This window comes from Mirounga angustirostris, unplaced genomic scaffold, assembly GCF_029215605.1.
Source record: "Mirounga angustirostris isolate CCGP_5_RB_7025 unplaced genomic scaffold, mMirAng1.0.hap1 SCAF_5, whole genome shotgun sequence".
NCBI classification, from domain to species: Eukaryota; Metazoa; Chordata; class Mammalia; order Carnivora; family Phocidae; genus Mirounga; species Mirounga angustirostris.
The window spans coordinates 176,642,499-176,668,302 of record NW_026991713.1 but is presented as its reverse complement, the minus strand read 5'-3'; the positions used below and the strand labels follow the sequence as shown (position 1 = coordinate 176,668,302).

The window sequence follows — 25,804 nt, the reverse complement described above, 5'->3', positions numbered from 1 at the left end:
TATAAGGACAGCCACCTTCCCTGCTGACATGTGATTTTCCTTCAGCTTTGCCGTCATCAGATCCATGCATCTGAGCACCCCGCAAAACCAGGACAGATCTGCCAAACTCGGAAACACCGTTCCCTGTTCTGGGTGGAGGATGCCAGGTGGCACACAGCTGGACAGAATCCTGGCCAGACGTACCCCAGAAACCTTCAAAGGCACGGCACATGCCAGTGGCCTGCACAGCGCAGGCGTTTTTCAGGGCACTTGGCCCCCAGGGCCCGGGCCACCTGTGATGTGGCTAAGGAGCAGAGAGCAAGGGCTGGGGGCACGCGGGGGGCGGGGGGAGGTGGTGGCGGAGTCAGGAGCCTAAAGGTGGAGTCTCTGCCTGCCCCCTCTCCCCACCGAATGGGAATTTCATTCACAAGGGGGGACTGGACCGGGAATCACTGTTCTTCAGCAAAGGAGTTCTAATGAAATAAAAGGGCCACAGGGTCCACACCTTCCACAGCACAGGGACCCTAGGTGGGAAGCTATTCATCCTACAAAGAGCGTCAGGCCTTGCTCGTGGGTGAAGTGGGTGGAGATGCGCTCCAAAGCTGGGAGGCCGGAATAAGCCCACTCTCCCATCACAACCACTCCCCCCCAACCATGGGCCAGATGTGCTGATCCCACACATTTTCCTGCCATGTTGCGACTGAGCTCAGTGGGGCCAGAGGCTCTGGCCTGACTCTATAGGTCTGAGGGACACCCAGGAATCTGTACTTTGTAAAAGCACCCAGAAGTTTCTGGAACACAGCAGACAGGCATAGGAACTCCTGCGGGGCCACTCTCCCTCCTTTGTCCCCAGACAAAGCCCTATCTACAGAAATGCACCAAGCACTTGGTAAACCTACTTGAGCACCTACCAATTTAATTTGAGTTTTGGATTTCCAATTCTTTTCTCTAGATAAGTGTTTGTCAACTCCTAGAAAGGTGGCAGATATGGGGCTCCCCACTCCACCCTGACATATCAGCTCTGGTGGAAAAGCAGAAACACACCCAGCAGAGGAGTGAAAGCAGGGGTCTGGGTAATCAGAACCTGGAGAGGCCTCTGTGCTTCCCCAGGGCACACACAGGACCCACTTTGTCGTGTTCACAACCAAGGACACACGCATGGGACCACCTTGCCCTGTTCTCACTGAGGACACACAGGGGACCCACCTTGTCGTGTTCCCACCAAGGACACACACAGCACCCAACTTGTCCTGTTCACAACCAAGGACCCACGGGACCCACCTTGTCGTGTTCCCACCGAGGACACGCATGGGAACCACCTTGCCATATTCACAACCGATGCACATGGGACCTACCTCATCATGTCCACAACCAAGGACACACGCAGGACCCACCTTGTCGTGTCCACAACCAAGGACACACACACAGGACCCACCATGCCACCTAACACTTGCTAAAACACACAGGCACCAGACCCAGAAGCAAAATATTTCTTTCCACATTTTTTTTAAAGATTTTTTATTTATTTATTTGACACAGAGAGAGAGTTAGCAAGAGCAGGAACACAAGCGGGGGAGTGGGAGAGGGAGAAGCAGGCTTCCCGCAGAGCCGGGAACCCGATGCAGGACTCGATCCCAGGACCCTGGGATCATGACCCGAGCCGAAGGCAGACACTTAATGACTGAACCACGCAGGAGCCCCTTCTTTCCACATTTTAAGAGGATGACTGAACTCGAGGAGATGCTGGAGCAGCAGGAGGCACACTCAGTCACAGATGCTGATGGGTGCACAGGGTCCACCCAGCCTGGCCCAAACTGTTTGCCTCTGACTCGGGAATTGGGCAGGGGCTCCTACTCTGCAGGTGTGACCGTGATGGAGAGAGAGAGAGAGAATGGACGCGTTCACAGAAAGGAGCTCTGAGCCTTGCTCTCCCCGGCCCCTGGCTCTAGCTAGCCCCTCTCCTGCCCGGGGTGAAACCCCCCAGCGTGCAGCTCTGCGGGGCAGGGCTCCCTGGGTCCTCATCCCCTGCTCAGACGTGGCGGGGTGACGCAGCCAGCCAGGCAGGGAAGGAAGAGGTGGGGGGTGACACCCTGGGCCACACGGCTCTTTGACGTGCAAGCCCCTCTTCCCGCCACAACAGGCTGGTGAGATGTTCCCTCTGCTGGCAGAGAGGAGAGGACTCTGCCCATACCAGGGGTGGCAAAATTAATTTTGAAAACAGTGGGTAGCTGTCACCAGAGCTCCGGTCATGGGCTCGATGCTGGCTCCAGAAGAGCACTGGAAAGAAAAACACAGCTCTTTCCTGAACGTCACTAAGTTCAGCACAATAAATTTAACCTGCAGGTTTTACCTCGAAATCCTGTTTGCTCTTCCCTCCGGGACTGTGAGCGTTTGAAACAATATGTACAACTGGGAAACTTTTGTGTTGCCTACCCCCATGGCCCAGGTCTCATGGATGTGGTTACCACTGGCTGTTGATGGGGCAACAAAATGGTCCTGCGTAAGGGAATTCCACTAAAATCGGGGGAATTACACTTTTTAAGTGATACCTAATACCAGCTGGGGATACGCTGCTGAAATACAGCACCTGCTGCAAAATGCAGAGGGGGGCTCAAGCAAGTCCTCTTGAACTAGAACGCCCTTTTCTACCTTAGCAAAGACACAGGATGGAGTTCTTGCTACCAAGCAGTCCTCGAAGTTAATTTTTTGTATTCCAAATACACAAAAAAGAACGACTAACTTACGGACAGTTTGGTGAGCACCTATCTACCACATGGCCAGCCTTATTCTGGGCATTTTGCATTTAATTCCACTTCATTCTCACATTAAACCCTATGAAGGTTTAATACCGCAGGTGGACGGGAATATGTTAGCCTAGCTTATTGGGAGCAGTCTGCCTACTGGCAAAGAAAAGTCTCAACAAATGTACACTGAGCCCCCCTCTCCTGTATCAGGAACAAGACAAGGATGCCTGTGCTTTGACCACTTCTACTCAACACTGCCCTGGAGGTTCTGGCGAGTGCAATTAAGGCAGGAAAAACAAATGAAAGGTCTGAGAATTGAAAAGAAAGAAAGAAAGTTATAACTATTCTGCAGACACTGTGATTGTGTTTGTAGAAATCGCAAAAGGATCTACAGACAAATTACTAGAATCAGCAACGTGAGTAGACATGGTGAGTGTGCATATTCAATCATGTTTTCATACAGGAGAAACAATGGGAAAAGGATATGCAAAAGCAATGACACCACTTATAATCATGTCAAGAAACACAAAACTACTACAGAATAAGTCTACCAAACGATGTGCAGACCACAACACCAAAAACTGCACGACACCATTGACAGAAATTAAAGGCCTAATGAATAGAAAGGTATATACCAAGTTGATGGAGTGTATGGATGTTAGTTCTCTCCAAACTGGTGCAGAAGCTCAAGGCAATGCAATTGCAGACAGGGTCTCAGCAAGTGTGTGCGTGTGTGTGAGTGCATGCACAATCAAGTATGTGTGTGCATGCAAACTGGTAAGACGTATATGGCAATGCAAAGGGTGAGGTAACCTTGGAGATCAATGACAATGCTGGAAGACTTGCACTACCAAATAAGAGCCTCTTCTAAGCTACGGTAACAGAGAATGTGGCACTGGTATGCGGACCAACAGACAACTGGAACAGAAATGAGAGTCCTGGAACAGAATCTCACATCCATAGAAAGGATGGTCTTCTCAATGAATGATACTGGGTCAACTGAATCTCCATATGGAAAAAACAGGAATCATGACCCCTACCTCACACCATCCACAAAAATTAACTCCAGATGGATTACAGATCTGGCCATGGAGGTAAAACAAGAAAGCATTCAGAGCACAGGCAAAGATCCTCATGGCATTAGGCACACAAAGATTTCTTACATGGGGAAAAAAAAAAAAAAGATTTCTTACATGGGGGGAAGGCGCTGCTCACAAAGGGAAGACTGCCCACGGATGCTTCTCAGTGCCCTGGGGAGGTTACAGAGACTGACAAGCACAGCCCTTCAAATATGATGCTTACATTGGTCAGAGAAACAAGAAAGTTTCTAGAGGGACCCTAAAAGAATGTTTCTTTTGTCCACCAAACTAAAATTCAGATACAAAATTTAACTGTGTGGTTTGCAGAACAACAGTGAAAACTGAATCCACAGCCTCACCAAGTTTCCTATGTGAAAGTTAAGGCACTGATTGGGAGAAAGAGGGACCCTAAACCTTGGAACAGGGAAAGGAGGGTGGGCTCCAATGACGCTGAGAAGCTTGAACTGCCGATTCAATCTGAGCCTTACTTGCCAAAGAAGCAGCCTGTCCTCCTGAATCGGGCTCGACCCCAGGACTTCGGGATCATGACCTGAGCCAAAGGCACACACTTAACCGACTGAGCCACTCAGGTGCTCCTACACTCAGCCTGTTTAAAGAAATAAAACACACTTTGAAATCTGTAGAGAACAATCAATTATAAACAGCAACGCCAGGTTTGAAAAATAACCAATTAGAACCTCTAGAAATGAAAAATACAGTAACAGAAACTACAACTTCAGTGCAACATATCAGACCCAACAGAAAAGAGAATGGGTGAACTAAAAGACCAGTCAAAAGAAATTATCCAGGAAGTGGTGCAAAGAGACCAAAAGAAAGAGAAATTCTACAAGAGGGGTTACGAGATATGGAAGACAGAGAGAGAAGGTCTGACACGTGTTTAAAGACAGCTCCAAGAAGAGAGGAATAAGAATGGGGCGAAGGTGATATTTGAAAAGAAAACAGCTGAGAATCTTCCAGGGCCGACCGAAGAATCCAGTGCATAGGTTTGTGAAGTCCAATAAAAGACAGAAGAAAGCCATCACAGGAAAACCACCGACTCGCCTCCCTTATGAACGGAGACGAAGAAGCCTCTAATAAGACACTGGCAAACCAAATCCAGCAACAGATAAAAAGGATGACACATCACCACCAAGTGGGACTTATCCCAGGCACACAAGGTAGATTTAACATACAAAAATCAATAACTGTAATACACCAAATCCATAGACTAAGAGCCCAAACCCCACGATCCTCTCAGCAGACACAGCACGGAGCTCAGGACATCAGGAACATCTGAGTAAGGGTCTCAACAAATCCTCTTCCCAAAGACCCACACACTCAAAACAGGTGAAATGAAACTACCGTGTAGGACAAAACACAAGGCTGGTGTCACTTAAAAGCGAGAAGGCGGGCGTGAGAAAATCAGGACGTGGCACCTGTGTGCGGGGAAAGGCGAGGGCGGAGTCACGGCGACCCGGTGCGGATGGAGCAGGCCACCAGCAAGCGGGGCCGCGCCTGCGCTCCGGGCACAGCTCAGGTGTGCAGTGCTCGCTCTGTAGGGTTTCCACGGAGCCCAGCGCTCGCCCTCTCCCTCACACGCAGCTACACACACCCCACCCCCACCTCACAGCCGCACTGCCTTGCCTCTCCGGGGCACAGAGGACACAGCCTGGCTGGCGGAGGGGCCTGCAGGAGACATTGGGGACACCAGAAGCCAGGAACACGGCGCAGAGTCCGCTCTCGGTAACGGTCTACACCAGCCTAGTCTACACCAGTGGTTCTGAAAACGGGATGCTGCCGGGAGGGGTTGAGTGTCCAGGAAAACTTCCAAGGGAACACTGTCCCCCCTGGGATTCTGTCTGCTGCAGCCTAGTCCTTCAGCTGGGTCATAGGTACACAAATCATTCATTCATTACCCTGTGTCTGCTTTCTGGTGCTTGAAGTATCTCAAAATCAAGCACATGAGTACTGAATGGGAAATATAAACACTTCGCAAACACTGTAAAAACCATTCAACCTCACAAATCCTCCAGGAACACAAACTGCAGCAGTGAGAAATCGTGTTCCCCTGTCAAACTAGCGGACAATTTTACATGACAGAATCGTGCGATGGTGAGGGTACGGAGATGGATGTTCTCAGAAACTGCTGGTGGGAACGGAAAGTGGCACTGATCCACCCCCAGTTCTAAAAATAGCTCTTAAGCTACATACCACCACTAGATAGAGACGTATCAGCATCTAGAGACATCTCCATCCTTCCACAAAGGAACTCCACTTTTAGGTTGCTGTCCTACAGAAATAATCAGAAAGGAATCAAACATTTATGTACAAGGATGTTTATATAAGCATTATTCACAAAGAAAAAATGGGAACTATTCTTAAAATCCAATAGGAATATGGCAGATATACTCATTCACTGGCATTAAAAATTATGTTCATAATATGAGCAAATAAATAAAAGTTCAAAAAAATGGAGGACATTTAACTATGTCTATTTAAATTGTGTAAGAAAGTAAATACAACACTAAGAAGAGACTGGAATGATAGGAGGGGGCATTTTAGGTGATTTTTATTCTCTTCTTTATACTTCCCCTATTTTCCAAATTTTCAACAATAGAAATGTCATTTTTTTTTAAAGATTTCATTTATTTATTTGACAGAGAGATAGAGAGAACAAGTAGGCAGAGAGGCAGGCAGAGGGAGAGGGAGAAGCAGGCTCCCCACCGAGCAGGGAGTCCGATGCGGGGCTCGATCCCAGGACCCTGGGATCATGACCTGAGCCGAAGGCAGCCGCTTAACTGACTGAGCCACCCAGGTGCCCCGAAATGTCATTTTTTAAGTGGAAAGAAATTGCCTTTTTAAAAAAATTTAATTTTATTTAAATTCAATTAACATATAATGCAGCGTTAGCTTCAGAGATAGAGTTCAGTAATTCATACATTCATACAATTCGTACATTCATACAGTGTTGCATATACAACAGCCAGTGCTCATTACATCATGTGCCCTCCTTAAAGCCTGTCCCCCAGTTACCCCATCCCCGCTCCCCGTCCCCAAGAAACTGCATTTTAAAGCACTGACGAGAATTATTTCCATGGTAAAACCTGGACCCTCTCACATTAATTCGAGTCTCAGTCGGGAAACAACATCCCCTCTTTAGAAGGAACTAATAACCCAATTAAGATAATGGGTAACTGAGTAGAAAAAATGCTCAAGCCACTTGTCAGTCAGTCACATACGGAAACAGAGCATTCCAGAACTGTGACACAGAAACAGCGGTGTGGCAGAAGCAAGAATTTTATTTAGCTGGACCCAAGGCCCTATCTGGTTCTCCCAAGATGACAAGATGGCGCTAAGCCCTCTCTCGGAGGACGGGGTGACACGTGACAGCTAGCACCGACAGACGCGACTGACCCAGGGGCCGCTTTCTGCTCCAACCCCAGCAGGAGGGCGTCCCCTGGGTCCAGCCTCAGAAGCAGTTCTTCCTATCAGAGCGGAGCAGTCCCATCTCTCATTGGGAATCCTGCCCCCAGAGAAGGGCCACCCCCACCCACCACTCTGCATCTCCCCCCGCAACATGCACCACTGCTCTGGAATAAGCTCCCCACGCTCACCGCTCACCGCAGGTTGGAAGAAACAGTGGGGGCTGTTGCTTTGAAAGTAGAGCAAGAAGACAAAGATGAGAAACTAGGAGACAAAAAAAAAAAAAAAAAAAAAATCCGAAAAACAGATCCAGAACCTGAATAACAGAAGAGCCAGAAGAAATCATCAAGAGAGTAACGTATCTTTCCAGAACTGAAGATCATGAGTTTTTAGATTAAAATGGCCCATCAAAGTCCAACACACAAGAGAGGTTAAAAAATGCATGAAGGGTCAAGATATGCAAATGGATATATATAAATAATAGTTACAACCATAATTTTTTTTAAGTAAAAAGGTAAGACTCTCCCCCCAGGAGCAAACACACCCTCCCAAGGCACAGGCGACTCTTCAGGGCAAGGCTGGGGAGGGAGCAGAATAAAGAAATTAGGTGCTTTCAGAAGGAGACACGAGGGGGGAGGAAACACAGCGTCTAGCAGCTTCTCCGAGGGGCGCTGGAAGCTATGAGAAATGGGCCAACTTCAAAATTCTAGGAAGAACGTGTTTTTTTTTTAAGATTTTTTTTTTTTTTTTTGAGACAGAGAGAATGAGAGAGACAGCACATGAGAGCGGGGAGGGTCAGAGGGAGAAGCAGGCTCCCTGCCGAGCAGGGAGCCCGATGCGGGACTCGATCCCGGGACTCCAGGATCATGACCTGAGCCGAAGGCAGTCGCTTAACCAACTGAGCCACCCAGGCGCCCGGAAGAACGTGTTTTCATTCTAAAACTCTACACCCAGATAAACTATTAATCGAGTATTAAGCAGGATAAGGATCTTTTTAGACATACAGGGTCTTAAGCAATTTTAATTCCCATGCGCATTGTGTCCAGTTTAATAGTCCTTTTTATTTTAGTGGTAAGTAACACATATTCTGTATTGCAAAAAAAAATTTTTTTTAAGATTTTATTTATTTATTTGACAGAGAGAGACACAGAGAGAGAGGGAACACAAGCAGGGGGAGTGGGAGAGGGAGAAGCAGTCTTCCTGCCGAGCAGGGAGCCCCATGCGGGGCTCAATCCCAGGATCCTGGGATCATGACCTGAGCCGAAGGCAGACGCTTAACGACTGAGCCACCCAGGCACCCTACAAAATTGTTCTTAATGATCCCAAAACATACATAGCGCTCCATCCACACCATGGAGTATTCCATAATTCCTAAAGTGAATGAATGAGAACTGTAATAGTAGTGGAGGGAGTTTCTCTCTCTCTGACAAATAAATAAAAGCTTAAAAAAAAAAAAAAAGATGCAGGGGGGTCTGGCAGGAAAACCAAGTATGTGATCCCATTGCTAAAACAACAAACTTTGACCCAAAGCCCACGCATGTGCCTGCTTGAGTAGGGGCTGCACAGGATTGCCCAAGGGCAGAGAAACTACAGAAGGCCACCGAGGGAGGCAGAATTCTAAGATGACCCCCATCATCTCCGCCTCCTGGGATTACTCCCATCATTGTGTTCAAGGGCCAAGAGATTCTGCAGATGTAATTAAAGTACTGATGGGGTTGATCTTAATTAAGATACAGAGACAATCCAGGGGGCCCGACCTAATCACGTGAGTGCCATCAGAGCAGGGAGTTTTCTCCGGCCGGTCACAGAAATCAGAGACTTGACCTGTGAGAAGGGTTTGAACAAGGGGGTGCTCCACTGCGGGGCTGGGAGGGGCCCCTGGTTGACAGCTAGCAGCAGCAGGAGGAAAGGCAGAGGCTAGACGGAGACCCCAGTCCTACAACCCCAAGGAACTGCATGCTGCCGATAACCTGTGGGCTTGAGGGCCCGCAGCTGCCAGGTGAGCAGAGGGTCCAGCTACCCCATGCCAGACTCCCCACCCACTGACACTGTGAGACACTAAAAGGGTGTTGTTTTAAGCCACTAGAGGTGTGGTTATTTGTTACGGGGATGACAGTGGATTTGCGTGCCGGGAAGTAAGGCACTGCTGTAACCAATACCTACAATGGGGCAGATACTCCAGGGTTGGAAGAATTCGGGGAGCATGGTAGATGGAGTCCCGACAGCCTTCAGCAGGCTATTCATAGAAACGTGGGCAGGAAAGACGCTGCTGGTAGGGACTCCAAGAAACAGAGGAGCACTTCCCTAAACTGTCTCCAAGGAAGCAGAAACTGCTGTGAGCAGCGTGTCCCGGGAATCTAGACTTTGAGGGAGCTGCCGCGGAGGCTCACAAGGACACGTGGGTTCCTGGAAACCCAGGAAGGGACCTGGTCATGCAGAAGCAAGACTTGTAACTGAAGGGCCTGAACAGACTGCTCAGCAGAAGCCACCTAGGCCCTGCTACCTGTCTTGAGAGGCAAAGAGGGGAGAAATGGAAGAACGGAGAATGAAAAGGGAGCCCGACTGCATGACTGCAAATGCTCAGCCTCTCCGCATGACAAGAGGCCAAGAGTCAGAACCCGCTGTGGGGGAGTGTGGCACAGAGACGAGGCTCAGTGTCCTGCTCAACCCTCTCTTGGCGCCTCGGAAGGATCTGGAGGTCAGAGCGCTGGGCCACACAAAGACCCTTGCAAGAGACTAAGGGTGTTCCTCATCGGTTCTCTTCATCCAACCAGGGGCGCTGGAGAAGCTTACGAGCGAGCACCCTCACATCTCAGCAGAAGCTGGAAGCAGAGAAGGGCCATGTCAGAAGCGTCGTCCGTGGGTGTGGCTTGTGTGACAGTGTATGCCCCAGGAATCCACGCCCAGCACGGCCTCCGGATTCTCCAGAACAAGCAGCTCAGACTAGGGCGGAGGGAGCCCGGCACGACAGAGGCTCCTGACAGGCAGGAGGCTGAGGAAGCCACTCGCTGGGCTGCAGAGGAGTCCCATTTTCAGGGAAAACAAAGGATGGCTCAGAGCCCAGAGGACGGCAGGCAGTGTGTTCCCAGGCCTTGAAATTTAACCACGGACTCCAGCTGCAGTTTGCCGGGCTGGGTTTCAAACACTGCCTGGACCAGCGGCTCCTTCTCGCCGTCCACGGCCCTCTTTCTGACGCAGCACGCCGTGACTCTTGTCCTGCACCTGGCCGGCCACTGCATGCCGGGAGCCTCTGGTCCCACAGGCCCGCAGGTGGGGAGGCCTGCACTTAGTGGATGTACTCGGGCACCTGCTCCGCCCCGACTCACACTATGTGCATGACAAGCACTGGGACTTGAACGGATACATAATGGCATGAGGCTGTGGGGCCTGGGGACGGCTGAAGCATTTTGCCATTGCTACGGATACAGCTCTAGCCAGACCTAAGATGACCCCCAGGGACCCCCGCCCTTGTATAATCACCTCCCCTGAGTGTGGAGGGACCTGTACATGGGGCAGCCATCCTGCCCCCAGCCAGGCTCTGCTTTATGGCAAAAGAGGCTTTTGCAGGTGTAACTGATCATCAGTTCACTCTGGGTTCATCTAAAGGGAGATTCTCCAGGCAGGCCTAACCCAAGCACATGAGCCTTTAAAAGCTGAAAGGAAGTTAAAGATCTGAAGAACGGGGGAGGGCTGGTGCAACCCTGCTGACCTGAAGGGGGGGCAGGTGGAAAGCAGGTGGGAGCAGCCCCAAGACAACAGCCGGCAGGGAAATGGGAAGCTCAGCCCTATAACGGTGAGGAACTGAACTCTGCCCACAGTAAGGAGGAGCCTCCTGACAAGAGCTCGGCCTGGATGACACCTCGGATTCGACCTGGTGATACCCTGAGATTCCAGCCATGCCAGCCTGCTGATCTGTGAGCTAAGGAAAGGCTGCTATGCGTGGGGTACTTTATTATATGGCAAGGGAACACTGATACGTGTCCACACCAGGTCATTACCATGAAATCGGGAGGAAACAGAATGGCAGAGGCACTGATGCGAGAGAGAATTCCATGGTGAGAAAAAAGTTTCTATCACGTGAACAAATTTATGTGAAATTAAACGTGACTGTATTTGTTAGCATTTAGAGAGGTGTCTGTTCTCCAAAATAGAGCTGACTTTGGACAAGGACAGCATTCCCGCTGGCCATGTGGGGCATAAACAACCGAGAAAGAAACCGTCAGGCCAACATCTGAACAAAAAGAACCCAGAGGTGGGAGTTTCTGAAGCTACTTTGGTCCTGAAAGCTTTGGCCAGTTCCAGGAATGAGAACAGTGATGCTGCGAGAAATCGAAGGCCCGGGCTCGCCGAGTCGGAGCGTCCACCGGACACCCTCCCCACTCTCTCGTCCTTCCCTTCCCTGGTTCCGGCTCCATAAAACGCTGCTTCTCTTCTGTCCTCTGGAACAGTCGGGGGTGCAGTATTGGAATAATCCTGTCCTTGAGTATGAGGAAGAACTGGCCTGTACAGACTTCGGGTCCAGTGTTTGCACGGCTGGGGTGGGTTTGGGCGTGCGTCCGAACTGCTCACTCTCTCTCTCGGGGAGACTGTCAAGCGTTCAGTCTTTCTTGAGAGAGCTTCGGTAGGCCATCTTTTTCTAGAAGATTGTCTATTTCATCTAAGTCTTCAAATTCGCTGGCAAAAAGCTATCCGTAAGATCCTTTTCAAAACCCCCTACAGCAGCTGGAGCTGCACCCCTTTCACATCTGAGACCGCTGCTATGCACCGTCTTCGTTTTCCTCATCAGTCTTCCAGTTTTGACTACTAGTCTTTTCAAAGAACCCACTTTTCATTTCATTGATCCTCTCCCCTGCATGTTTTCTGTTTGCTTTCTGCTCTACATTGTTTATTTTCTTCTCTCACTGAATTTATTAGACATATATTTTTACCTAATCCAGTAGGCAGGTAGCTCACCAGTGTTCAGGCTTTATTTAGTAAAAGCATTTAAAGCAATGGCCCTCCTTGGGGTGCCTGGGTGGGTGGCTCAGTTCATTAAGCGTCCGACTCTTGGTTTCGGCTCAAGTCATGATCTCAGGGTCAGGAGACCGAGCCCCGTGTCGGAGTCTGCTTGAGATTCTCTCTCTACCTCTGCCCCTCCCCCGACTCGTGCTCACACTCTAAAATGAAATCTTAAAAAATAAAAAAAAAAGCTATGCCCCTCCTTCCAAATCCCACATCAGCTGCATCCCACAAGTTCTGGTTCACGTTAAAGTCTTTCTTGATCCCTGAGTTACTTGGAAGTGTTTGAACTTCTAAATACCTGAGTGCTGTGTTGGAGACGGCCATCGCTGCTGGTCAGGACCATTCTCTCCTCCTTCCTAACAGCAGCATGCTGGGGAACGGCGAGGTAATGCGCCCAGCTCACTAAAACTACCTTTTCCGGTGTGTCTTGCAGATAGGCATGGCCAGGCGACGAAGGTCCTGTCAGTGAGCGAGGAGGGCATGTTCCCATTGGGACTTCTAAGAAAGTTCCATGGAAGGAGGATACGGTTGGCAGGGACATCTCTGCCTGGCCCCCTCTTCCTGCCTTAAACACGGATGTGATGGCAGGGGCCCCGTAATCATCCTGCACTAGAGGGGACCTTCCAGACTGCAGGCATGAACTAGAACGGTGGGGCTGAACATGGAAGGGCTATGGGGCCCTGATGACCTGCAAAGCCACCTGTTGGCCCTGAACCTACCGCTGCCGTAACGTGAAAGAAAAGAAACCTGTCCTGGGCTCCACTGGTCACCTGGCCAAATGTAGTTCCTAACTGCCACAGACGCTTCTAAGATACCACTGTGGTATTGGTTTTTTGACCAAAAATAGTTCACACATATGAAAGCATTTATAACTTAGACTAATAATAAAATGAACACTGCTTCATCCACCACCTAACCTGAAAAAGGTAGAACATTTCTAGGCTCACTGTGTCCTCAAAACGATACCTCCCTGTCCTCTCCCTACCTCTCATCTCACCAAAGGGAAGCACTACTCCGGATTCTGTGATTAACACTCCCTTAAATTATGGTTAGATCACACATTTTTGTAACCCTAAGTTATACTGCTCTACTTTGCTTGTATCCCACTATTTTTCTGCAATTTTCTTTCTTCCTCAATATTGTGAGATACATCCACATTGACGCACGTAGCTGTAGTTCACTTAACCACACAGCTCTACACTGTTCATTGCATGAAGACACCACTATCTACCCATTCCCCCATTGATGGGTTTGTGGGTTATCTCAAGCTTTAAGCTATCACCAAACGCTGCTACCAACACTCCCGTACTCTTCTCCTGGTGACCCATGGGACAGAGTCTCTAGGAGAGTGCTTCCCAACTCTTCTGACACCATGGCATATGTAGAAAATGATGATATTTACATGCACACTGGAGGAAAACTGGAGGGGTGTAGACTTCTGGATGCAGCCGCAGAGGGGGCCCACAGACTGGCACCTTGAGGGTTCAGGGGACCAGTAAAATGAAGCACATCAACGTCCCACAGCCCGGTGGCAGAGGTATGCGCGAGCAGGCCAATGGTGCTAGGTAAGTCCAAACTGTCTCCCGAGGGAGACACTTCCTGCTTTCAAAGACCCTGGGCTAGAGCTCCCAAGGCTCCCCCTCCTCACAAGCCCAGATGTTGTTAGACTGACATTCTGTAAGACAAATGTCTGTGCTCTTAATTCGTGTTTCCTCACTGCTAATGAGATGGGGCATCTTTCTGTGCTTACTGTCTATTCCTAGCAGCTCTTCTGAGACACCTGTGCACTTCTTTTGCCCATGTTTTATTGGGTAGTTTGATCTTCTTAACCAGATTGTTTTTGGCATCCTTGATATATTCCAGATAGTGATCATTTGTCAGTTTTATGTATTCTAAAATCTCCCTGCTTGAGCTTGTTTTTCACTTTTCACTGTTCGTTATTTAATACAATTAAGAGATTCTGTTCATCAGCCTTTAATGGTTTGAGCCATTTTTGTGTGTGGGTGTCTTTTTCAGGAAATTCTTCTCTACGCTATTTGTTACTGAATAAAATAAAACCTGTTTTGTAATCAAAGAATATGCTCTATGAATCAGATATTCTGCAATATGCTGAGTCTTACTTTCTGATCAAGCAGGAGGCTAATTTTTGCACATGCCCAGTGCTTATTTGAGACTGATATACACTTTCCACTTGTTGGGTGGAAGGTACTGTAATAAATACCCAAGAGATCAGGGATGACAAACGCCAGCCGCGGGGGAGGGGTGGGGGGGTTAACAAATCCAGCCCTGGCCATCTGCTTACATATCATCTCTGGCTGCTTGCATTCCACAAAGGCAGAGTTAAGTAGTTGAGACAGAGACCGTATGGCCTCACAAAGCCGAAAACATTTACTATCTAGCCCATTATAGAAAAAGCTTGCCAACCTCTGTTGTACTCAAAAACCTTTTTTTTTTTTTTTTTTGGTCTGCTTGATATCAATTAATGAAAGAGCTGCTTTAAAATCTTCTATGACAACGACACGGGCAATTCTGCTAATCCTCGCTTGTTATGGTACTTTATGTTGAGGCTAATTTATTAGGTGAAAATAGGTTCTAAATTGTTCCATTTTCATGGTACATTACTCATTCTATTGTTAAGAGCAGTGGTCACTCTTGTCCCTAGTTGTTATTTCTGCTATGAAATCTGCCTGGATGATACTGTCACTCTAACAGTCTCTTTTCCTTAGCATGTATTTCTTCCATTCTTTTATATCTTAGGTTTTGGATGTGTCTCTCATAAACAGCACACAGCTGCACTCAGTTTTTCCGTGGAATCTGACACTCTTTAGTCAGGAAGTCTGGTCCATTTGTATAGTGACATACATTTGGTTTCATTTCCACCATCTTAGACTGTATTTTCTTTTTACCTGTTTTTCCCTATGCTCCTCCCCCTCCCTTTTTTTGCCTCCCTTTTTCCTGCCTTCTTTTGATTAAAATTATTTTCACTCCATTTTTTACCTTATTGAAGTTTTAGCCTTTTCACATGTTCCCCTAACATCATAACATAAATTCTAGACTTAATGAAGATTTCATCAGCGTCTTTATCCTCTTCTGCAACAATATAAGGGCATCAAAAAAATTTATTTATTTGAGAGAGAGAAATGGAGCAGGGGGAGGGGCAGAGGGAGAGGGAGAAGCAGACTCCCTTCTGAACAGGGAGCCCGACATGGGGCTCGATCCCAGGACTCCGGGATCATGACCTGAGCCTAAGGCAGACACTTAACCGACTGAGCCACCCAGGCACCCCGAGCATCTGAACTCTTATTGTCAGATTTAAACCCCTTTGCTTGCTTCTTTATTTTTATTGTTTTGTTTTCAATGGAGAAATACATCATGTTTTCAAAATAGCGCTTGAAAAATACAAGGTGTACAGGTTTTATAAAACAAAGCCAACTCCAGCCACGAGACACTATGTACATCCTGTGAAAAAACTAGTCTGATATTCAGTTAATGAAAACTAGAAAGCTCCAAGTTCCCAGCTTGGTTAAACAAGTATAGTTACATGAAACACTTAATAAACTAATTTTCCCCCCAGTGTGTAAACAGAATGACAAGACTACATTTGTGCCCGGCAACTCCAGCCGGACCCCACAGTTATTTGAAATGCACAGCTCCAGTGCACACTTCACCCGACTTACTGCAGCAGAAGGGCAAGGTGACTGCACAGGGCAAAGATGTGGGCAACAGGAATACTGTGCACTTAACATCACAAAGTAGGGGTGAAAAGAAAGCCTCAATTACTGCAGAGCCTAAAAGGAAGAAGACTATATTCCAACTTTGGAAAGTTAATCTAGAAGGATAGGGAAAGGGTTTAAGAAGTTATAGTTTCACATGAAAAATGCACACGTGGTAGAAAGGAACACAGTTGGAGGAGGGCAGGAATCAGGACCAGGCTAATTGGAAAACCTGTCAGGCTCGCTGTGTCCAAATCAAGACAGACTAAGTTTCCATTCATCTACATCTGCTGCCATTCATGTGTCCTCAACAGGGACACCCTACCACTTAGCTATGAGTGGTCTTTTTTTTTTTTTTTTTTTTTAATTTAAAGGAAGGCATTCCTAATCTCTTGTAGGATAAAACAAAAACAGGAAGCTGCCTAGTTATCAAGTGCTTCCTAGAAACTATTTTGTATGTTTCTACATATAAAATTTACTGATAAATTTTAGCGAGTCCTTTAAAAATAAAAATTGGTTTAAATATTTTGGGGAAAATGCCTTTTTGCTGACATGTTTAAATTGGAAATTAACTTTACCATAAGCAGATACTCTGTGGAGCATACAAATTTCTCATATGTATAGCTCCAACAGCCATCCAAGACCAATAACTGTATCCCAATTCATTACGTTCAGTGAAGTGAAATATTAGCCATGGAACCAAAATCTAGTGTTTTGTACCATGTGGCCACAGGATTGTGGGTTTCACATAATGGTTAAGAATACACTAGCATTCTGAGGTTTTTTTTATGAATCTACATACAAACATAAAGAAGGGAGGGGAGGCAAAAAGCTTTTTTGTTTTAGGACAAATCCTTAAGGACAAGAGAATATGGAGGTTTGTTAGTTCTGACACAGTATTTGCTGTTTGATTGCTGATTGTATGCACTCTAAAACAATTCCACAGATAAAACCAACATATTATTTCTTGATTGCGTCCCGACAAAAGCAAAGACTTACTAATCACTGTTTCAATGTCAAATATATACCCTATGAGCTGACACTTCATTTTAAAGGATTACAGCTACCTCATGGGGACCGAGGTAGATGGATTTTTATGCTTTTTCTGACGTTTGGTACGCACTACACAATGGCATCCAGTTTGACAATTAATAATGAAGAAAACTCTTCAGGAAAAAAACTAAAATGCATCAAGCTGAAAAGCTTAAAATTAGTTCTACTTTCTAATAAAAATATACATAAAGTGCATCATCAGTATAAGGAATTCTGATACCAGTTTGTATTGCAAATTTTCCCAACAACGCATCAAACATAAATCCAGTCCAGATGTCATGCATGGGTACAAATATAGCCGGAGGGTTTCTCGTTTTTCTCTCCATGGGCAGTCGTCCTTTAAAATAGTTACTATAACTGCTGCTGACGCATTTATGATAGTACTTCTAGCATCATATAGTAGCCTGGACTTCTGATCAAGATTAGCCAAGTAAGGGAAGTTACCAAATAAGGCTAAATCTAGTTTAGTCAAATCTAGTTTGGTACCCTTCACTCTCCTCCTTTAGCACTTGAAGACGACAAGTTGAGTTGGCAGATACAGTTTATGGACTCTTGAGGCTGTTTTTATCAGTTCAGTCTGTCTTACTGAATTCTTGGGAACAGGAACAGGATTTGCAGGGAGAGCTGGGATACTAGTAAGTTCTGTACTGGATGTCTGCCATGAGGCCATCCACTGTCTGAAGAGTTTCTAACAGAGTTGTACTTGTCTCTTTATGAGACTGTTCCTCTTCTTTTAGTTTCCTTGGTCCTTTATGCAGTGAGAATGTCTGCTAGACTCCCACTATAGGATTAGCTATGTTTGTCGCAGTGCTCCCTGAAGGCCTGGGCGGATGGTTTACCAGACGTGTTGAAGAAACAACTCTGGCAACTGTGGCCTTCGGTGGTGGAAGAAGGGCTGGCTGTGAGGCAGTCTGAGGAATGCTTTCGCTCGATGCACCCCCTAAGCTTTCACCGGGATTCACCTGTTGCAAGGAAACTTCAGTAACTTGTACGGCAGTCACAGATGCTGCCATTACAGCAGGAGCAGGACTATTTCTGCCCTGAGAGCTGCCAGTCACTGGGCCAGTCTTCATAGTGCTAGTAGGTGAAGGCACAGACATGCTGTCTTCCCTGTCTGTAGACAAGTCAAGGCTGCTGTCACTCAAAGATGTTAAAGTGACACCTTCCGTTGAATGTGTTTTCTGTTTCTGAAGCACATGATTAGGCAGTAGCTGGTGAAGTTCCTTTCTTCTTAAATGCATTGCAGCAATTTTCATATCCATCTCAAACATCTTGCTATTTATTGCTTGCCTATAAACTGTATCTGTGAAAGACTGGATATCATAGGTGAGATCAATACTGAGAACGTCAGAGTTTTCTGGCTTTTTTAACACTAACCCAATCACCCACATCGTACGAAATTCTTCCTTGTCAGGATTTTCTTTAGGTGCCGGAAATGACTGAGGATTCACATGCGCCAGAGTAATAAATTCATTCTTCTCCAAGCTTCCAACCAGAATTCGGATTTTTGATTCCACCAAGCCCACCCATTCTAGATGCTGTTTTTCTGTTGGTGCACTTGCTAGAAGTACAATATAATGCTTGTACTTTTGAAAGAAGCTTGGAGCTTCAAAAAGCTTGGACCACTCTGCCTTACTCAGCAGAATTTCATGTGTGATAGCAAGCCCTTGTTTAAACTCCTCGATCATGACCAGCCTTGTTGAAACAGACACGTTGTATGTGGAGTTCTGCTGTGGGTACGCCGGTGTGATTATGGGCATAAGATGGTACCTATCACTGGGATTTACTCTCGGGTCCCATACAGGCAAATTAAGATTCTGCATTTCAGGCTCTTTCAGCAGCACTGGATTTGGCCATTCCCATTCGGAAAATACCAAGAAAAACTTACGCACAAGAGTGGATGCGATTGCATTTGGGTAGAGCTGGCAAGTTCTTGCTACCAGCATGGCCCAGGAAACACCTCCTAGGAAGCCTAATATATTGGAATAGATATTGTGGCATTTGGCCCACAGTTTGATGGCTCTCAGAGTTAACCTGAAGTTGTCAATGTCTGGGACGAGATGTAAGATTTCATCCGTCACCCGGCAACCGTTTAGGCTTCTTATGCATCTAATATCTAAGTTTTTAAGCAGACTGTCATCTCTTAGGTCCAAATCTTCTGGAATAGTCTGCAGTGCCAATCTTGCAAACAAAATATCAATCTCTATACCATCAAAACACAGCTTAATAACTGGTACAAACGCCTCCTCAACAGCCCTTAAGTCTTTTACTTCTTCGTGTAGTTTCAATTTGTCATAGAACGAGGTGAAAAAGTCGCTTCGATCAACATGCCTCGGTGCAACGCACAACGCATCAATATCAGCACCTTTCGTGTGCACTCCTAATCTGTACGAGCCAAACGTAAAGATCTTCCCGCCGACGTTTTCAACTACAGCTTGTGGAAGGCTCTTGCTTTCACTGATCTCTCGTATCCACTCCTTCACCAGCTTATTTAATTTTTCCAAAATTAAAATCCTGCGCTGCAGTTCCTCTTCCTCTTCAAAAACCCCGAAGGGCTTCAGGGTTTCAATTAACTTCTGGGTAAGTACGCAGTCAGGCTCCTTGGGGGCCGCTAAGCTGATGGGCGAGGAGATGCCGCAGTGCTCGCGCGGCGGCGTCTGTTGTGATCCCGGGGCCGGCACCGGAAACGGCATCATCGCTAGCGCCGGCCCCGCCACGCCACCTCCCCCGCCACCGCGACCTCCACGGCCGCTGCCCGGGTCATGATCCGCCGAGGCGGGGGGGCGGGGCTCGCACCGGCCCAGGTCCAACCCGCTCCCGCTCCGCGCCCGCCGCTTCAAGCGCCTCGCTGCCGTCCCCCCGGCCCCAACATGGCGCCTGGGCCCTCCGAGCTGCATTCTAGAAGGGCCACGCACGCCACGCACGCCACGCACGCCACGCAGCCTGCACGCCGCGCGGAGCCTCACGGGAGCCGTAGTTTCCGAGGTCCCGCCGCAGGACTCGGGCTGGTGCAGGTGGTCCGGGTACGCCTTGTTTTCGGCTTCATCAGGACTGCTTACACACGCCTACCGTCTTGTCCCTTGATCACCATTTTTCCTTACACCCCAGATCTACCGCCTCTCCAGGGGCAGCTTCGGGTGGCCTTCGCCCTAAGGCGCGTCCTTCAGAAACCCCCCACAGTGAGGGTCTGCCGTGCAAGGCGCCTCCCGTTGCGTCGTCCGGGGCCCGGCGCCTGGCTGGTGGTTTAGTGGGTCTGCAACTCGGGTGGCAGTTCTGTTCTTTCCAGCTGGCAGGTCCCGTCTGCCACCTCTGGTGTCTACGGTTTCTGTTGGGCAGTCTGCAGTCTGACTGACCTGCTCACCGGCCTTTTCCTTCTGGCAGCTGTAAAGATCCTCCCTATCCTCAGTGTCCTGCAGTGTGACCACCACTCGGTGTCAAGGGGCAAACTTTCCATTTACCTTACACCGTGATTTCTGAATCGTAAGATTCGTGCTTGTCACTCCATGACCTCCGAAGCAGCTCAGGCATGGCCTTGGAATATGCTGTACACACCATTCTCTTGTCCTCATGTACACATGTGATAGACTCTCTCGTTGGGTTCTCGTGTCTCTTACCTCCTGCTTCTTCCTGGGTGATGCCAGATCTACCTCTCAATTCTCCAATTCTCTCTTCACTTGTACTTAGTCTGCTGTCTAAGCCAACACTGAAGCATCCATTTAAATACTTACATTTTTAATTACTAGAAGCATTATCTTGTTCTTCTCCAAATCTTCCCTGCCTCTTCGGAAGACACCTATTATTTCCTGTTTTCTTTCTACCTTTTATTCAGTAAACATTTTGAACTTATTTAATATTCTACAACTAATGGCCCCAATTCTTAATATTCTTGAGAATCTGATTCTAGCTTGTTTTCTACTGACTCAGACAGGCATTGCTTCATGGGTCTTGTAATTTTTGGATCATGAGCTCATCTGTGGTGAGGCTTGGGATGCCTGTGTGGATGTCCTTCCAAAGAGGAATTGCTTTGTTTCTATCAGATGTCCTTGTACACTATCAAATTTTACACTATAATTTAATTCCTTTTCCAGGGACTAGCCAGATCACCTGAGTAGTGTGATTTCAAACCCCAAACATATGTGAAAAGAAAAGTGGTTTTTGATTCTAGGGAAGAGTTTTCCCCACCCAGAACCCAGACTGAGAAAGAGAACTCTTTGTCACCTCCTTTCACCAAGTATCAGATTCTTCCTATTCCATCTTTTCATTCAGTGTGTCGCCCTTCAAGAGTTGCAACCATATCCAGGTGTTTCCCTGCCTCTTTAGGTCCTGAAGCTCTATGTCTCTTTCTTGGGCAGCTGCTAAACTAAAGTTTCTTGATTATAAAGACTGGCAAATGCCTCTAGAGCAATTATAGTTCAGCTATAGAATCAGCTAAGATTCTGAGGTTTCAAAGTACCTCTTTTTGGTTTTTTTCACCCCTGCTGATTTACTTTATTTTCTTGGGTACTCAGCTATGCATCTTAAAGGAGATTTTTTTTTTTCTATTTCAACCAACACTTCCAGGTACTTTATATAGAAAGATTTTCTAGGATAAGTAATCCCACATATTACAAGAAATATAAGTACCTATTTTTCAACCCATTTCAATATAGTTTGCATGCTCAACATTCCAGCAACACAGCTATCAGTAAGGTCTTTGGTGACTTCCAAGTTGTTTAATCCAATGGATCCAATTGTCTACATCTTTTTTTCCCTATAGTAGCCTCTTCTTGGCCTCCATGGCACCACACTCTTTGTGCTGTCTTGTACATCTTGGGCCTCCCCTCAGCCTGATTTGCTGACTGCTCCTCCATTACTTAGCCTCTAAAGTTGGTGTTTCTCTAGTTTCCATATTAAGCTCTCATTTCTCCTTATCTTTTGTACATTCACTACCTAGATCTCAATTTTCACAGCTTTAAATATCACCTATTTACAGCTTAATTTAAGCTTTTGTAACAGACTCTTTTTAAGTATTTATTTATTTATTTATTTATTTATTTATGTATTTGAGAGAGAGAGGACAGGGGAGAGGGGCAGAGGGAAAGGGAGAGAATCCCAAATAGACTCCACCTGAGCACAGAGAGAGCCCGACATAGGGCTCGATCTCACGACCCTGAGATCATGACCTGAGCCGAAACCAAGAGTCGGACACCTAACCGACTGAGCCACCCAGGCGCTGCATAACAGACTCTCTTCTAAGCTCCAGATCCATATTATCTGACTTCCTATCTACCACCTCCATTGAATATCTGAAACTTAACTTAGTCTAAAGAGGGCTCTTATTCTTCCCTCCATAATTTGTTTCTCTCCCAGTAGTCACCATTTTAGTGAATGGCATCTCCATCCATCTGTGCATACCAGAAACCTGGAAGTCATTCTCAACACTTCCCTCTTTCTCATACTCAATATCTAGTTCATTTACAAATATTGTTGATCCTACCTCTAGAATATATTTGGGATTCATACACTTCTCTCTACCTGTTCCCTCATAACTCTACTCGAGATTACCATCAACTCTCATCTAGACTCCTATAAAAACCTAATTAATCTCCTATTACTGACCTTTTTGAGTATTTTCTACTAGGATCCAGAGTGGTCTTTTAACCCCTTCAGTGGCCTCCCATTATACTTAGTCTAAAATCTAAAATACCTAACAACCCAGGTTGGTCTTCCCCTGACCATCTCTCCAGCCTCAATGCCCACAGCTTTCCCCCATGCTCCAGCCACATGGCCTTCTCCCAATGCCTGGCATTCGCTTCACTGTCTCTCATCCAGAGTCTGTACACAATGCTCTTCCCTCTGCCCAGAAAGCTCTTCTAGCTCCACCAAGTGTCTACTACCCTTCACCTCATTAACGTCTTGTCATTCTTGAGACTAGCTTAAAATTTATCTCCTCAGAGAGAATTTTCCTAACCCTCATGCTAAATTAGCACATGTGCGTTCCCTCCACAGCACTTATCACAATTTGTAATTATGTTTTCCGTGTGATTGTTTCTTTGCCTTTACTTCCCACTAGACTCTTAGCTCCACGAGAACACGATCTATTTGTTTTGTCAACTGCTATATATATATATGTATACACCCACACACACACCTAGTCAAGCACCAACAGATATTTGCTGACAAATTAATGAATGAGCACAGTTCTTTTTCCTTTGAGTCACTGGTAATCAATATCCAGAAGACTCATTTCTTGAATTCTGATTAGGTAGAGGTCAGTTTCAAATCTACACATTGTAACCTCTGGGAAGTCATTTTGGAACTCGATTCACAGCTACTCATGCCAGTTGGCTACAAGGAGTCTCTACGGCCGCATGACTCTAGTACCCCACTACACTACAGCACCTTCTGACCTAAAAGTGTTTCCAGGGGGGATTTTTGTGGGTCAGGGGCTCATACTCAGTGCCTAAGGACGTGGAAGGACCACAAAGGAAAACACGCCATTGTCATGGCCGCCTTTCTGCAGAAGCCGCGGTCCAGCAGTGCTTACTAGGAAACAAAGTAGACATATCCACAGGCCAGCAATTCCATTTCTGGGAGAACACCCTCAGAGAACTCTGCACAGACCCTCAAGAGGGAGGGTATGCCATAGTTTGTAGCAGGACGAAGCTGGATGCAACCTGAGTGCCCATGATTTGGGGAATGGATAATGTGGTATATGTATATGATGGGAAACTATGGCTCAGTCAAAAGCAATGAACTGAAATTTACAGCACCACAGGTAGATCTTAATCTTATTATGTAGTGTCCTTAGTTGAACAGAAAGGTTAAACTTTTATATATTTAAATCCATCTACCTTTTCCCCTTACGGTTTGTGCGTTTTAAGCCTTCTTATGAAATCTGTCTTTCTTTTAGCTGATGCCAATTATCCCAACACTGTTTACAAAATCATTTCCCCAATATCTGTGATGCAATCCGCATTGCACCAAATTCCCACTGGGTCATTCAACATCGTCTGCCTTTGCCTTCTCTATTCTGTTCCCTCCATCTGCTTGGACGTTCCTGCCCCACATGACCACATGCCTTAATTACCATGGCTTTAAAACATGTCTTGGAGCTAAGGAGGTCAATCTCCCCTACCCCTGCTCATCTTGTTCAAACCTATCTTGGGCATCTGAAAACCAGGCTCCTTTCCCAAAGATGGACTCAGTCTGTGCAAGGACAGCACAGAAAAGAAGGTGGACTTGGGCCTCACTTACTGCTTTCACTCTGTACACATCTGAACATGTATTCAAGATCTCTGGAAACATTTCTGCCACTTCAAACATCAGAAGGAAAAAAAAGATAGTTGACTAGCATTCTCTGTTTATGTGAGTATATTATCTAAAACCAGTAAGAGACACTATTCTATATGATTTAAATATATCCCCCAAAAGTTTTTCCCCAAAACTATAAGTCACTTTTGGGAACCAACAGATATCAACCTGCTTTAAACGTTAATAAAACAGAGTTGTTAATATATTAATACTTCTTGGAAATGCTTCACATGGTTAACTGGACCAAGTGAGGTTTCTCTATCCATTTAACCAAATCCGAAATTTTGCTTTTATGTCTGCCTGTTTCAAGACAACTTTAAAGAGGCTGATTCATCTTGTTGTAGTATGGTACAGCACAGAAGGCATCAAGAACCAGGCGCATTTGTTGTACTCTGCTGGCTAATGGGGGTTTTTATTTTTTATTTTTTTTTATTTTTTTTAAAGATTTTATTTATTTATTTGACAGAGAGACACAGTGAGAGAGGGAACACCAGCAGGGGGAGGGGGAGAGGGAGAAGCAGGCCTCCCGCCGAGCAGGGAGCCCGATGTGGGGCTCGATCCCAGGACCCTGGGATCATGACCTGAGCCGAAGGCAGACGCTTAACGACTGAGCCACCCAGGTGCCCCTAATGGGGTTTTTTAAAATATACTTCTTCCAGAAATTTAAAATCAATTTCAGTAAAACTATAGAGAGGTTTTAGAAAATATGAGCTAAGTGCTATTTAGTTTATAGAATCACTAGTTACTCGTACAACCAATTAACATCCACTCTCACACTGTGAGCATCCCATTGGGGGTCAAATGTGAAGAAAGATGAGGAACCGTGGATCTGAGGGCTGACAGATGTCTGGTATTCCTGCTCATCCTCTCAACCTGACACCTAATCCCTTCTGTCTCCAACACCCCAGGAGAGCCTGCAGCCCCACAGGCATGCACTTCCTTCACTGGCTAAATTCCTTCCCTGCAGTGTCCACACTGGCCATTCCTTAGCCAATTCCTCTTATAGTTTACACCTTGTCAACATTTTACACCGGTTCTGACCTCCCCCTGTGGATTCTGTGGTAAGCTTTGGAGGCTCCTTATATAATGTGGCCGGAAGTCCCCGGGGAGGCGGGGGTGCTGCTGGCCAGGCCCTGGGTGGGTGCCACCAGCTTGGGGAACAGGGCAGTTAAGCCTCCTCCAACACTGCACTTTTTTTTTTTTAAAGATTTTTTATTTATTTATTTGAGAGAGAGAGAATGAGAGACAGAGAGCATGAGAGGGAGGAGGGTCAGAGGGAGAAGCAGGCTCCCCGCTGAGCAGGGAGCCCGATGTGGGACTCGATCCCGGGACTCCAGGATCATGACCTGAGCCGAAGGCAGTCGCTCAACCAACTGAGCCACCCAGGCGCCCCCAACACTGCACTTTTATGTGAAACTGAAGGCTGTGAACTTTTTAAAAATCTACACGGTGAATTAAAGGATGAGATGGGCTGCAAGTAACCATTCAACTTTATGTTCTCTTTGAATTAAAAATCCTC

The 25,804-nt window shown here is 46.7% G+C and overlaps 2 protein-coding genes across 3 annotated transcripts in view; both read right to left on the bottom strand.

Moving 5' to 3' along the window:
- Positions 1–25,804, bottom strand: part of RADIL (Rap associating with DIL domain) — a 61,274-nt gene that overhangs the window by 26,804 nt on the left and 8,666 nt on the right. The window lies entirely within an intron of this gene.
- PAPOLB (poly(A) polymerase beta) lies at positions 16,436–19,716 on the bottom strand. Its single transcript, XM_045875886.2, has one exon. The coding sequence runs from the start codon at positions 19,686–19,688 to the stop codon at positions 17,763–17,765; it is 1,926 nt and encodes a 641-aa protein (XP_045731842.2). The 5' UTR covers positions 19,689–19,716; the 3' UTR covers positions 16,436–17,762.